Source organism: Podarcis melisellensis (genome assembly GCF_964234715.1).
Source record: "Podarcis melisellensis genome assembly, chromosome: 11".
Taxonomy (NCBI): Eukaryota; Metazoa; Chordata; class Lepidosauria; order Squamata; family Lacertidae; genus Podarcis; species Podarcis melisellensis.
The window spans coordinates 44,732,316-44,746,822 of record NC_138543.1 but is presented as its reverse complement, the minus strand read 5'-3'; the positions used below and the strand labels follow the sequence as shown (position 1 = coordinate 44,746,822).

The 14,507-nt window shown below is 45.9% G+C and overlaps 1 protein-coding gene across 1 annotated transcript in view; it reads left to right on the top strand.

Annotated features, from left to right (window-relative positions):
- Window positions 1-14,507, top strand: part of C7 (complement C7) — a 36,114-nt gene that overhangs the window by 1,963 nt on the left and 19,644 nt on the right. The window contains exons 3-10 of the mRNA XM_081929657.1: window positions 1,201-1,273; window positions 5,119-5,260; window positions 6,001-6,154; window positions 7,629-7,767; window positions 9,606-9,740; window positions 10,656-10,899; window positions 12,588-12,701; window positions 14,149-14,315. Of these exons, the coding sequence (XP_081785783.1) occupies window positions 1,201-1,273; window positions 5,119-5,260; window positions 6,001-6,154; window positions 7,629-7,767; window positions 9,606-9,740; window positions 10,656-10,899; window positions 12,588-12,701; window positions 14,149-14,315 (1,168 nt within the window). The remainder of the gene's footprint in view (window positions 1-1,200; window positions 1,274-5,118; window positions 5,261-6,000; window positions 6,155-7,628; window positions 7,768-9,605; window positions 9,741-10,655; window positions 10,900-12,587; window positions 12,702-14,148; window positions 14,316-14,507) is intronic.

Genomic DNA, 14,507 nt, shown 5'->3' with positions numbered 1-14,507 from the left:
TTATGATTTCTACCCTGCCCATCTGGCTGGGTTCCCCCAGCCATTCTGGGTGGCTTCCAACAAACTATTAAAACACAATAGTCTATTAAACATTAAAAGCTTCCTTAAACAGGGCTGCCTTCAGATTTCTTCTAAAAGTCTAGTAGTTGTTTTTCTCTTTGACTTCTGGTGGGAGGGAGTTCCACAGGGCGGGTGCCACTACCAAGAAGGCTCTCTACCTGGTTCCCTGTAACTTGGCTTCTCAGAGCGAGGGAACCACCAGAAGGCCCTCAGCGCTGGACCTCAGTGTCTGGGCTGAACGATAGGGGTGGAGATGCTCCTTCAGGTATACTGGACCGAGGTCGTTTAGGGCTTTAAAGGTCAGCACCAACACTTTGAATTGTGCTCGGAAACGTACTGGGAGCCAGTGTAGGTCTTTCAAGACCGGTGTTACATGGTCTTGGCAGCCACTCCCAGTCACCAGTTTAGCTGCCGCATTCTGGATTAGTTGTAGTTTCCGGGTCACCTTCAAAGGTAGTCCCACATAGAGCTCATTGCAGTAGTCCAAGCGAGAGATAACTAGAGCATACACCACTCTGGCGAGACAGTCTGCGGGCAGGTAGGGTCTCAGCCTGCGTACCAGATGGAGCTGATAAACAGCTGCCCTGGACATGGATTTGACCAGTGCCTCCATGGACAGCTGTGAGTCCAGAATGACTCCCAGGCTGTGCACCTGCTCCTTCAGGGGCACAGTTACCCCATTCAGGAATCTTAACCACATTTACTCAGGACTTTCTCCCAAGGAAATGTTCATAGGGCAGTAGCAGCACAGGGTTGCAGCCAATGCTACTCCTGCTCAGAGTAGTCCCACTGATGTTAATGGACATGATTAACTTAGGTTTGTTATCTGGATCTGCTCTGAGCAGGACTGACTATAACTCATAGTTTATATAGGGACTAGGTTGGAAGGAGGAGTGCTGAGCAGGATGATTGAGATGCAGGCCATCCACTAACTCTGGGATTCCTCAAGATTACTTTGTTATGGAGGAAGTCAACAACTTTTCAAAACAGACAGCTACAAGATCAAATGGGAATCTTTCCGAGACCTTCCTGCAGATGCTTGTGATTGAACCTGGGATCTTCTGCATGTTCTTTACCATTGGCCTATGGTCCTTCTCCCAACGTTGAAACCTTGACAGTATTTTTCTTTCTCCCCAACAGGGCGTCTCCAGTCCATTGCAGCTGGAATCCATTTGGTCCTTGGTCAGAATGTGATGGCTGTACCAAGACTCAGGTATAGTATTATAAATGTGTGCCATTTGTATGCTACTCGGGTAGTAATAACAACAACAATCTTATTGCGTGGACAGGCGGAGTCCCCAGATCCTGCGCGGTCCCCCCCGTCATGTGGAATAACGACTCAAGACAACGTGCTATGGGATTAAATTGGCCACAACTTTATTAAATTTCAAATGTGGGTAGACCTTGGCTCAGGCATTGGGCATTCTCCCTCCCCAGTCCCCAGCCGGGGACCTAGGGAGCATCAGGGTTATCCAGTGTGTGTGGGGGGGGGGGATGGGCCGGCTCTGGAGAACATATTTTCAAGCAGAGATGGCCGCCCCCGTAACGACGCCGCCGCAGGGGAGAGCAATGACGACCTTCCGGCGTACGGTCAAAGCCTCCCTTCAGAAACCCCTTTAACGGGGAACCCTGGTATCGCCGCCGCAAAGAGGAAGATGGACAAAAGGATTCCGCCCAAGGCCTGATACCGCCAAAGTTGTGATGTTTTGCTACGGGAAAGGCGAATGCCAATGCAGGGAAATTCCTTTCCGGCCCTTTAACAGCGACCTTAACGTAGCAGCGCTCGCATACCTGTGAAGAAAAATTAACCTGCAAAACCTGTGAGGAAAATTAACCTGCAACATAAGACATTGACTGAGGGTGGGTAGGGTGGGAGAAGCTCTGGAGCCAAGTGAGAATTCCCAGGTAAGATCCTCCCTCCTTTGTGTGGGCAGGTAATCCCACCCCTACCTGGCCTGGTCTCCTTGGCAACTCTTCCCCCAGGTGGGATTGGACAACTGACTGAGGTAGGCGGAGACCTCCAGGTATCCCACCTGAGGGAAGGCAAAGCCTAGCCTATGCTGTTGGAGCCGCTCCAGGTCTAGGGGCTGCACGCGTCCACGCAAAGGGCACCCCCCGTTTTAAGCGGGGAGCGGTCATTGCCATTATTTTGTTACCCATTATTTTGAGGATCATATGTTTATTAATAATCATGAATTAATTGGATTATAGAGGTAATTTGTTGATTTTAAGTGATGGTTACGGATGAAGATCTAGGACAGGAATGGGCAGACTTGCGTGATGCACTTAGTTCTTTTATTAATTCTCCAGTATCTACCAACCAGAACCAGGTGCAAATAGCATATACTTAAAATTTTAATGACACATATACACACACATGGTGCTTTGAAGTACATTCTGAACCCTAAGGGATTTGTTTTCAGCACCAGAATAGAACTGAGCTTAACCCTTTCATGGGAAATCCTTTTAGCTTTCCTTCATTTCAGCAGTCTAACTGAGATGGGAAAATCATTTTGTTATTACTGTTAAACGACTAAAAAAATGGAAATCCTGGCCAATCTACTGCAGATCTCCCACAGATCTACCAGTAGATTGCCCACTCTTGGTCTAGGGCACAGTCGTTTGGGAAGTTCTCCTGCTCAAGTGCCTTGGAATGGGAACTGCACAGCAACACTGCTGAGCTTCAGCATAGCCTATTATTTCAAAAGGGTTTGCACAGGAGAACTTCCCAGAGGATCATGCCCTAGATAAGGGATTCCCAAAGTGTGGTCTTCAGGCCAGCAGGTGACCTAAAATGTATCTGTGGATTTGTGGTTGAAGATGGGAGATGGTATATCCATCATATTAAATTGGCGTTTGATTGCATTTTTGTTATTTCTTTTATTTCTTATACTGTATATCATGGCAATATGAATTCCACAATTACACCTTAGGTTGCAGTACAATAAAATACAATATATAACGGGGGGGGAGGGCTAATAAAAATACACTTAGTATCATACTAGCACAACACATTAAAATTGCTACATTGGGCAGAAAAACCAATACAGGGTCCAGCAAGAAGACACTGCCATTTGCAAGTGGTCTGTGAAGAGAACGTTTGGGAAATGCTGCCCTAGATCTTCATCTGCAGCCATTGCTTAAAGTCATCTTCGCCAGTCACTACAGATGCATCCAGAAGTCCTGTTTATGACCATTCATTCATTTATTTTAACTTGGGAAGGTTAAATGATGCTGGCTATTTGAACATTCATTCTGATTTGTGTGCGGGAAGAGTAGACAACATTGTGTGAAGGATAGCTCAGTTGTCAGAGCATGAGACTCTTTAATCTCAGGGTCATGGGTTTGAGCCCCATGTTGGGCAAAGAGATTCCTGCATTGCAGGGTGTCAGGTAGCTGTTGCGGTTGCTCGAGAGTAACCAGGCAGGACTTCGACCTGTGTTTTACAGGCTTTATTTTGGTGCAAACTATTTACAGTGAAGAACCCCAAAGCTCATGTCTGGCTCAATCGCTAGCAGAATCCGGGAGTGGTCTTTTGTTGGACCTCCCCCAACATAAGAGTTCCGTTACCCCCAACCGTCTCCTCCCCTCTCTGCGCCTCAAACTACTGCACAGGATGGGTGATGGCAAGGGCGTGTTTCCTTCCTGACCGGCTTGCCCAGAAGCGGTGTTAAGGCTCCTACCAGCATCCTCTGGTCTTTGCATCTCTTCCCCACTGGAGGTGGGGGGGCTTTCCTCCTCCCTGGAAGAGGAACTGCTTCACAAGATTTTCGGAGGCTCCCTGTAACACAACTGCCCTTCTATTTCTCGCCTCTGAGCCGATGACAGTTCCCTGACACAGGAGGTTGGATTTGATGGCCCTTGTGGCCTCTTCCAGATTGTGGCAGAGCAAGTGTTATCCCACACTTTCCAGTGCTTCTTCCCCTACAAGGCCTCTCTAACTATGCAAAGTTAATATGCCAGTACAGTGGTACCTCAGTTTTCAAACATCTCCGTAGTCGAACGTTTCAGAACTCGAACGCCAAAAACCCAGAAGTAATGCCTTGGATTTCGAACGCGCCTCAAAAGTCGAACAGGAAATGCAGCTTCCATTTTGAGTTCTCCATATTGAGGCTTCCATTTTGAGGCTTCTGCTTTCAGTTTTTGGTTTTCAAGCGTTTCAGAACTCGAAGAGACTTCCGGAATGGATTACGTTCAAAAACTGAGGTACCAATGTATGTGATTGAATCCCACCTGAAACACCCTATATTTCACACCTCAATCTTATTTATCTTTACTCATAAGTAAATCCTACTGAGTTAAGTGGGACCACATGTGCATAGGATTGCTGCCTTACAGGGCAATCCTATGCGTGCCTATGCAGGCACAAGTCCCATTGTGCTCAATGGAGCTTACTCCCCAGGTATAGGATTGCAACCTCAGCTAGCTAAACTACACTACTTTAGCTTTCCTATATTGATTAATTTCCTCGCATCTGAGTTCTCTAGCAGAGGATATATAAATCCAGGAACAGACAGCCTATAAACCAAACCGCTGTTTTTCATTTGCTGCTGATGTGGCCAAATAGAACCGCCTGTTTCCCCCACAACAATAACTCTCAAATTAAATTGCAAATTATTTCCGTATTTATATTCTTCACTGGTTACTTTTACAAGATTCATTGCCTGAGGAGCTGAAATGTTTCTCGATTAAGGCAGTGCCAGTGAACAATCCAAGTTTTCTTACCAGATTATTAGCTAATTTTCTCTTTAAGCAAACTCCCACACCATAAATGGTGAACATGTGGTCTAGCAATACAGAGTTTTTGGCCTACAGTAACGCAATTAGGACTGCACTTTAGGGATGAAGTTCATGACCCTACATCTGACCACTGAGAGTGGCAGATGATGGATATAGAGGCAAAAAGGCCCAGCAAGGACCTACCTGCCTCCACAGGAAATTTGTGACATTCCCCTTTCTTCGAAGGGCACAAATTCAGAGCTAACATATCATCCCCCTTGCCCCTAAGAGCACCACCGGAACCTACTTCTAGCCTAAAGGATTGCTTTTTGGATTTAGATTCGCAGACGGACCGTAGCAGTTTATGGGCAGTTTGGAGGACAGCCATGTCCAGGAAGTTCCTTTGAATCCCGTCCTTGTGTTCCTACGAGAGGGTGCCCAACAGAAGACGGATGTGGCAATCGTTTTAGATGTTCATCAGGTACGTTGCTTCAAGAATTCAACTGACCTGTTCATTGTCCTTTCCGACTCTATGATTCTATTATTCTATGACTGTTCCACAGCAGGAGCTGATGGGACCAAAAAGGGGGAGATATGGGAATACAAGTGTAACTCTTTATTATGATTTTTACAATTCATATATATATATACACACACACAGAGACAGAGAGTTCTTTATGCAGGGTCTCTAGAGGGACTCGCAGTAAATGACTTTGGTAAATAACAGAACTCTCAGGCATCAGATAACACCACATATGGTAAATATTGTTGCCTGCACCCCAATCTCTGAGCTTTGAGAGACCCCAGGAGTTCCAGTGCTTACCCAGGGTACAGTTTCCTTGGAATGAAGGTTAATGGACACTTGATGTCTTTAGGAAATATGGTTTTATTTACACATATATACAACTTGAGGATAGGATAGAAGGGCTCACTACACTCCAACGGACCTTGCTTGCCCATGAGGTTTCCAGAGAAGCCCCTAAAGAGCCTGCCAAGGAGATTTGCCTTGTCACAAAGGACAAGTAACCCCCCAGAAACTTAGTGGGAGGCGGGGGCTGGCTTTCAGTCTCAAATACCAAACCAAAGCAACCCATCTCACAGAAAGAAAATTCCAAGACACTTGAAGAAACATGGAGGAGTCTCAGAGGAATCAGTTCTGCTCTCTGGGTGGGTGCAAGAGTTTTTTCATCGTTCCTGTGTTACCTGTCTTTATGGCCATAGGGCAGTGCATTAGCAAATCTTTGGTGTGCAATGGAGATCACGACTGTGAGGAAGATGGCGCTGATGAGGACCGATGCGATGAGATCAAGACAGTGTGTGAAAACACCAAGCCACTTTTGAAGCCGCCTCCTAATGTAGAGCTCACAGGAGCAGGGTGAGTTCTTTGTCATTCTTATTCATTTTGTTGCAATGATTATTGGTTATTTATGAGGAACAACAACATTTAGCTACTATATGGGGCGAAGCGTTTATGTAGTTTCAGGTCTTCAAATATTTCGCACCCATTGTCTCGTGGCCATATGATTTATCTTTTCATGAGCGTTGTAGCTCCGACAGGCCATTTGGAATTTGTTTTGGGACGTCCTCAGGGAGAGAGTTGCTCTTAAGGGGCCAACCTCCCAGAGCACGAGGACCATTTCTTTCTTGCCATTGTTGTTGCTACTGCCCATTTGCCTGTCTCTCCCTCTGAGCCTTACCTTCCTTGCCTTCCTCAAAGAGAGAACAAGGCTGTCTTTAACATATGCACCACCAGGGTGCAAAGATCCGCCCAGTACCCCCAAATTAACTTTTATTGAGCTCTTTTTGGGGAGGAGCCAAAGTTGACCTTTTTGTAGGGGGGAAATCACTCATCTGTAACAACAACGCAGTGGGGGGGGGGACTGCTTTTGTTTCCTGACTCATCAGGAATATTTGATGCTACAGAGTAACAGAGCGACCGGGGGATGACGACGACTGACTTTCGCTCCATTGCTTTTCACTGCCGCTGATCGAGAGGGACCAGTATACAGTAGATATACATTTGGCACCCCACATAATTCAGCTCCCGGGTGCCCCACACCCCTTGCACCCCTGGGTAAAGACGACCCTGCAAGGCACAAAGAGGTTGCTACTGCTGCTCTTGTCACTGCTTGCTTGATTGTGGGGGGCCACCGAGACATCCTGACGTCAGGCATGTGATGTCATGGGAGGGGGCAGAGTTGAACAGCATACAATAATTACCTCAGCTATTCTTACAAAACACACGTGGGATAGGCCAATATAATAATCCCTATGTTGCAGGTGGGGGAGGTATACTCTAGCACCTCCCTGCCATGGCTCATAGGAACGGTCACAATGAACTACTGCTGCTGTTCCTTAGCTCTCGGTGGATTTACCAGAACTTCAGCATAAATGGCAGGTGATTATTTCAAAGCAAATAAATTACAGGCTTTATGTGTCCCCGTGGCCTTGTTGGTGACCTCAATTCAGGCTGAACACAGGAGGAGAAAAAAGATGCGAGGAGATTGACCATTGTTGTTTGTCAAGTTGCATTAATTTTACCTGGAAATGTAACATAGCAGGGGCAGTTGCCATGGAGATAAAATGCATTAGAATTATCAGGTGCTTGCTCTTTTCTGTTGACACACTCCAGGGGAAACATTTTGTTTTATTTTCCCTGATGTAACTTGCAATGGCAGGGATTTGCATCGTAGCTCTGCCAGTACAAAATCTCATTACAGAGTGCCCTGTTCTTTGCATAATTTAGTTTTGGAAGTAGTCTGCTGATGTATGCTAACATTTAGTTAACAACGGATGTTTCTAAATTCTGTGAACTTTGCAATCTGTGTCCTGACTCTGATTGGTTGCAGCTTTGACGCTCTTACGGGTGAGAGCAGAGGTGGAGTCATCCATACTAAGAGCTTTGGTGGCCAATGCAGAAAAGTGTTCAGTGGAGACCAGAGAGAATACTATCGGCTGAGTGACAGTGTCCTTGCTTACACATTTCAGGTGTGTTTGATTGCTTGTTTTGCAGTCACAGTATCATCTGAGGATAGGAACAGAAGCAGCCCACTGGCTGAGCGAGGGCAGAACTTTAGCATCCTGGCAGCTGGGTCTCTGTTGCCTATCTGGCAAGGAGAAGAGTTTGGTGCAGTGCAAACACAGTGCAAGAGAGCTGGATTGGCTCAGCTGGTGCATTTGCACCTTGTTGAACTACTTCCGCTATGCTCCTCCTGACAACCAATAGCAATGCACCTGAGAGCCAGTGTGGTGTAGTGGTTAAGAGCGGTAGACTCGTAATCTGGTGAACCAGGTTTGCATCTCCGCTCCTCCACATGCAGCTGCTGGGTGACCTTGGGCTAGTCACACTTCTCTGAAGTCTCTCAGCCCCACTCACCTCACAGGGTGTTTGTTGAGGGGGAGGAAGAAGGGAAAGGAGAATGTTAGCCGCTTTGAGACTCCTTCGGGTAGTGATAAAGCGGGATATCAAATCCAAACTCTTCTTCTTCTGTATGGAAGCTAGTGTAGTGCTTCTGTCCCACCCGGCAAACTGCTTCTAGACAGGAACATAAGAAGTTGCCCTATACTGAGCCAGCCCGTTGGCTCATCTAGTTCAGTTTGTTCTACACTGACTAGCAGCTGCTCTCCATGATTTCAAGCAGGGCTCTCTCTCCGCCCTACATGAAGATGCTGATGCCTGAATCTGGGACTTTCTGCATGGAAGCAAATTCCCTACCACTGGTATACAGTCTTTCTCATGGGCGGCTCAGTCTACTTCCAGTCGGAGTCCATTTTTCATGTGTTCATTCACAAGTCTATGCCAGCTCGTTTTCTCAATTTAAAAAGGACCGAAAAACTTTAAATATACTCATCACATGTTTTTTATTTTTATTATGGATTTTGTGGCTTGTTTGTTTTTATATTGTGAATCACCCTAAGATCTACAGGTATTGGGTGGTATACAAATAATAATCATAATATTAATAATAGGTATACAAATATAAATGTTTTATCTCAATGCACACATTTCTAAAAGCACTTTATTCTGCAGTATGCATTTTGGGTATGTTTTTAAATCTAAGAACTGTATTGCAATGTAGAATGTGTGAAACCCATAGCATAATTATTTTAAGATCCAGTGATTAGTCCAGGTGATGTGAATTAGGTTGGCTTGCTTAAAAATACAAGTGGAACAACATTTTTTAAAATGCAAAGGTGTGTTGGGGGAAGCAAGAATTTACATTATCTTTAGGGTTCAGGTTGAGCTATACTGCATGGGCACAGCGTTTGTCCACATTTTCCAGGCAGAGGTCCACAAATGTTCCGTCTCCGAGTGGTTTTTTGACCTTAGCTTTCCCCACTAAAACCCACTCTTTAAAGCTAAATCAGAGCAGTCAATTTGGGTTTTCTGTGGATGGATGTTTACTCCAATTGAGCTTTAAAGAGCAGTTTTTGAGGGGAAAGCTCCAGAGCAAAGACAGGGGCTTGGAGACACAGTTTTAAATTGTAGGCCTTGCCTAGAAGGAACAGAGGAAAGGCAACTCTGAAGAACCTGCAGTACATCACAATAACTTTAAAGAGAAAGCATGTATCTGGCAGTCATGACAGAATTGCTGGGGAGGGGGACAGGTGCTTTATAATACACTAAATTTGGTGTGGTTTGTGGATTTTTAGGTTTAATGTTTCACACACAATTTTGGGTGGCATGAGTTAAATTTGTACATTTCCTCAAGAAAATAGCTAGCATGGAGGTACCTAGTATCTGGGCTGAGAAACAATAGAATTGCCAATATTTTATTTCTTTCTAGAGAATTTTATATATAGATACATTTGCTTCTTTTTAATAGGTGACCATTCAGAATGACTTCAGCGCTGAATTTTACAACAGTTCCTGGGCTTATAGAAAACACACAGAGAGGCTTGCAACTGGGGAAAAATACCGCCGGAAAGACAAAAATACAATTGAAAATAGCCATTCAAAGGTACCCAGTGTTCTGCATAATTTCTTGCAAGCAATTTTCCCAAATTTAGTGCATTTTTAATGTTATTTTCACTATTTGTGTGCTTTCATACACAGTGTCTATTAATATACACAGTTATGTGTGCATATTGTAAGTTGAAAACGTGCAAAATTTAAAGGATCACTGTGCTTTGATTTGCGTTCTGTTTTACACATCAAATTCACATCAAAATGTGAATAGAACTGAATTTCTTCCCCTCATCGTCCTCATCATCCATTACAGCAGTGGTTTTCAACCGGTGTGCCGTGGCACCCTGGGGTGCCTTGAATGATGGTCAGGAGTGCTGTGTATAACACTGGCCCTCTTTCCTCCTATCCCTTCTCTGATGCCCTCTTGCATCTCTGCCTCTCAGAGGCTTGCACAGCTGTTTGTTGCAGCAGCCCTGGCTACAAACTCCACAGTAAATGGTGCCTCTGGGGCTGGCCAGGGGGCGCTGGTTGCCAGGAGCTGAGGCGGCCTCGGGGCAGGTGGAGCAGCTCAGAGACTCAGAGACCCAAGCAGAGCAGAGAGGAGAGGAGACTGAGGAAACACTCCACAAGGGAGGGTGTTCGAAAAGAGTGAGAGGCTGCCAGCTCTGCAGGCAAGGGGTGATATAACAGAGCTGCTGAGCCCCACAGGGATGCCGCAGAAAGAATGTAGTTGGTCAAGGGAGCCGTGGACCCAAAAAGTTTGAAAACCTCTGCATTACTGGATCAGGTAGATTGAAATTTCAGTATTTCCCTGTTTGCTGAACTCTGACACCAAATAGCTAACCAGCAGTTAACAAAGAATTCTTTATCCAGGAGATATCAGCTGTAAATTGCTCTTTTTATAAACACTTTCCTACTATTGTGAAAATAACTGCCTGAGTTCTATATATTCTTTTTGCTTTCCTAGAGTAATCTGCTCATGGTTATCGAAAACAGCGTGGAAGTTGCTCAGTTCATCAATAAACAGCCGGAACTTCTAAATCTTGCTGAGCCCTTCTGGAAAGAGCTTGCTAACCTTCCCACCTTCTATGAATATAATGCATACCGAAGGCTGATTGAACGTTTCGGAACACATTTCCTGCACTCTGGATCTTTGGGAGGACATTACAAAGTTCTCTTTCATGTTGCTTCAGACAGTGCAAAAGCACAAGGTAGTGTACCAGCAATCATTCCCAAATAGTAAAGGAGTGAGGTAAAGGTAAAGGGACCCCTGACCATTAGGTCCAGTCGCAGACAACTCTGGGGTTGCAGCGCTCATCTCGCTTAACTGGCCGAGGGAGCCGGCATACAGCTTCTGGGTCATGTGGCCAGCATGAGCCGGAGCAGCGCACGGAAATGCCGTTTACCTTCCCGCTGGAGCGGTACCTATTTATCTACTTGCACTTTGACGTGCTTTCGAACTGCTAGGCTGGCAGGAGCAGGGACCGAGCAACGGGAGCTCACCCCTTCACAGAGATTCGAACCGCCAACCTTCTGATCGGCGAGCCCTAGGCTCTGTGGTTTAGACCACAGTGCCAACCGCAGTATAAAGGAGTGAGTTTGGGAATAAAATGCATTCTATTCTTGCATGCAAGCAGCAGAGAAACCCCAAAACATTATTCTCTGTTTATATGAAATGCGGAGGAGCCCTTAACCTAGTAAGCAAGAGTAGAATCTAGTTCTAGTACACTTCCAGACTGTCGCTGTTTTGCCGGTGGGATACAATGGTGTAAGGTAAAGGGGACCCCTGACCATTAGATCTAGTCAAGACCCACTCTGGGGTTGTGGCGCTCATTTCGCTTTATTGGCCGAGGGAGCCGACGTACAGCTTCCGGGTCATGTGGCCAGCATGACTAAGCCACTTCTGGCGAACCAGAGCAGCGCACGGAACTGCCGTTTACCTTCCCGCCGTAGCGGTACCTATTTATCTACTTGCCCTTTGACATGCTTTCGAATTGCTAAATGGGCAGGAGCAGGGACCGAGCAACGGGAGCTCACCCCCGTCGAATCCCCGTCATGGGGATTCGAACCGCCAATGTTCTGATCAGCAAGTCCTAGGCTCTGTGGTTTAACCCACAGCGGTGTATCAGCCATTAAATTCACTCTCTGTTTTCCCACTCCCTCCCACCCCCAGAGGACCCTCAGAATGCGACTATACTCTTACTTCAGAATATACTGGTTGGAGTTGTTGCTACAAGAGCTCAGACCCCCTTTAAATCACTGGAGTCCTTGGCGTTGATCCTGTTTCTTACCCCTATTAGCTGTATGATCCACAGATCTCCTGTTACAGGCTGCCACTGGTATATCCAAACCTGTTTTTTTTCCTCCCACCTTCCTTTGGATGCTGCTGTCACTCACCATTTTTACCTGATTTCCTCTCCCTCTTCCAGAGTCTGGGATACTTACCTCTTTTGTTAGCCTTCCTCTCCCAAGATGGTAAAAGATTCATGCAGCTAGTCTATGTAGGTTGTGACACTACCCATCTAAATGGCTATTCATCTGTGTCTTCATCTACTAATATACGTGATGTCAGCATCTTCATCTCTGCTTGCCAGCTGATTTCTGGCAAGTTGTGCTTGGCCTTGATAGAACCAGAGACTGGAGTCACCTGTTGATGGTTCCTTTACAGTTCTGTTTGAGACCTTAAAAAAATGTGTAGGCTGCCTTGAAGCCTTTTGCTTAGGCAGAAAGGTGGAATGCAGCTCTTAATAAACAAGCAAATCAGTAAATAAATCCATCTTGCTTAAGAAGTTCCAGGCTACCTTGGGACCCAGTTCTGTGGGACATTTTCCTGCACATTGGAAATGATTGCATCGATCATTCATTGATCATCAAGGTTAATGCCCATTTCTTGGCCTAGGTTTGAGCATGCTGGACATGCACAAATGCACTTCATCAGGCTGGAATTTTCTGTTCGTAAAGAAGAAGAAAACAGAATGCAACAAACTAGATCAACTGCTGAAACAATCTTCAGGTACATAGTTGTGTGTGTGTTCTTGGAGAGGCTTCCTGATCAATAGCAGTCGTCCGGCTTAACCGATTCGAATGTTTCACTAAAGCAAACAGGAGCCTGCCGGTCCTACTGTATTCAGCTTCGCAGCTCCCTTGTCTCCAAGGGCACAATGAGGCAGAGCAAAGAGCACATGGGGGCCCTTCTCTGAAGGAGTTTAAGACTGCTGGGGAAACAGGTGGACGAGGAGGCGATGCAGGGGGAAGTGTGAGGCTCTGGCAACTGCATAACCGAGGCCAGTCTTGCCGTAGGTTTCTCTGTTTGTATTCTGTTTCCTTGAGCAAAGAATCAACTTGACTGCTTGTCTCCGAGTCTCTGTGCTGACTTGCAGCTGAACCAGCCCTGACCCAATGATGGCCCCCAACCTGGTGTCAGGAGTTCAGCCTACACTCAAGTACGACCCTGGTAGAGACACATGCCTGACTGGCATGTTCCCTTCCTCCTGGTCGATCGTTCGGGAGCTTCATAAGCTTTCTTCAGCCCGAACATCACAGCGACCAGTGCCAACCGACACTGGTACACTTAGGGATCCACAGAGTTTGCGCAGTTGCATAACAGAACCCCAGCAACTCAGCATTTTGGCTAATCTACTTTATTTACATATAAACACACAGAGAGCACTGCAACATGGCTCCCTCTCTTTCTAGCATCAGACAGCAAAGAGAGAGAAAACAAAGGACAATAGTCCCACTTCACGGAACGCAGTAACACAAACACTTCCGTCACTTCCCACTCTGTGGAGTCAAAACATATACCGTCATGTGATAGACAAAAATCCCATGACTGCAATCATGGAGCAGGAATTCTAACACTTGGATGGCTTTACAAAGAGAATTAGAAACATTCATGGAGATGGTTGTGCTCTGTCTCCAAGGTCAGAGGCAGCCATGCTTCTGAATATCAGATGCCACATTAGGGAAGAGGGCTCTTGCGCTTGAGTCCTGCTTGTAGGTTTTCTATAAACCTCTCACTGGCCACTGTGAGAATAGGTTGCTTTACTAGGTCAGCCACTGGCCTGATCCAGAAGGCTCTTCTTTTATGTTCTTATACTATACAGTTGTATGTTGGAAGTCGAACGGAATCCGTTCTGGAAGTCTGTCCGACTTCCAAAACATTTGGAAACCAAAGCTCAGCTTCTGATTGGCTGCAGGAAGCTCCTGTAGCCAATGGAAGCCCCATCGGACGTTTGGGTTCCAAAGAACATTCGCAAACTGGAACACTCACTTCTGGGTTTGCAGCTTTTTGGAGCCAAAACATCTGAGTACCAAGGCGTTCAGGATCCAAGGTACAACTGTACTTAATTTATATGTTCTTAAGTCTATTTAGATGTCAGTTGTACGTGCCACGACACAACAGTTTGACAATACAAAACGCTTGTTTTTAAAATGCTGTGCTCTTTTTGTGCTTCCAGGTACCAGAAGCAATCAGATTCGAGCTGACCCGTTAGTTGAGGGAGGAAGTCCCGGAGCTGTAGCTGGGCTAAGCTACATGGACATAAATGATCCTGTGGCAAATACTCAACGGTACTCCTTCTGGGCTAGATCGGTGTCCTATTCCCCTAGAGTCATTAAGCAAAAGGTAAAACTCTGATTTGCGTGATATTTTTTTTTATTAGATGAATCATTCTCATACAGTTAAACGCCAGGGATTTTCAGCACATGAAGTGGGAATATGCTTCTGAATACCAATTGCTGGAAGCCAGAGGAGGAGAGAGAGCTCTTGTGCTAGAATCCTGCTTTTAGCTGTTCAGCCCCTGTGAGAACAGGATGC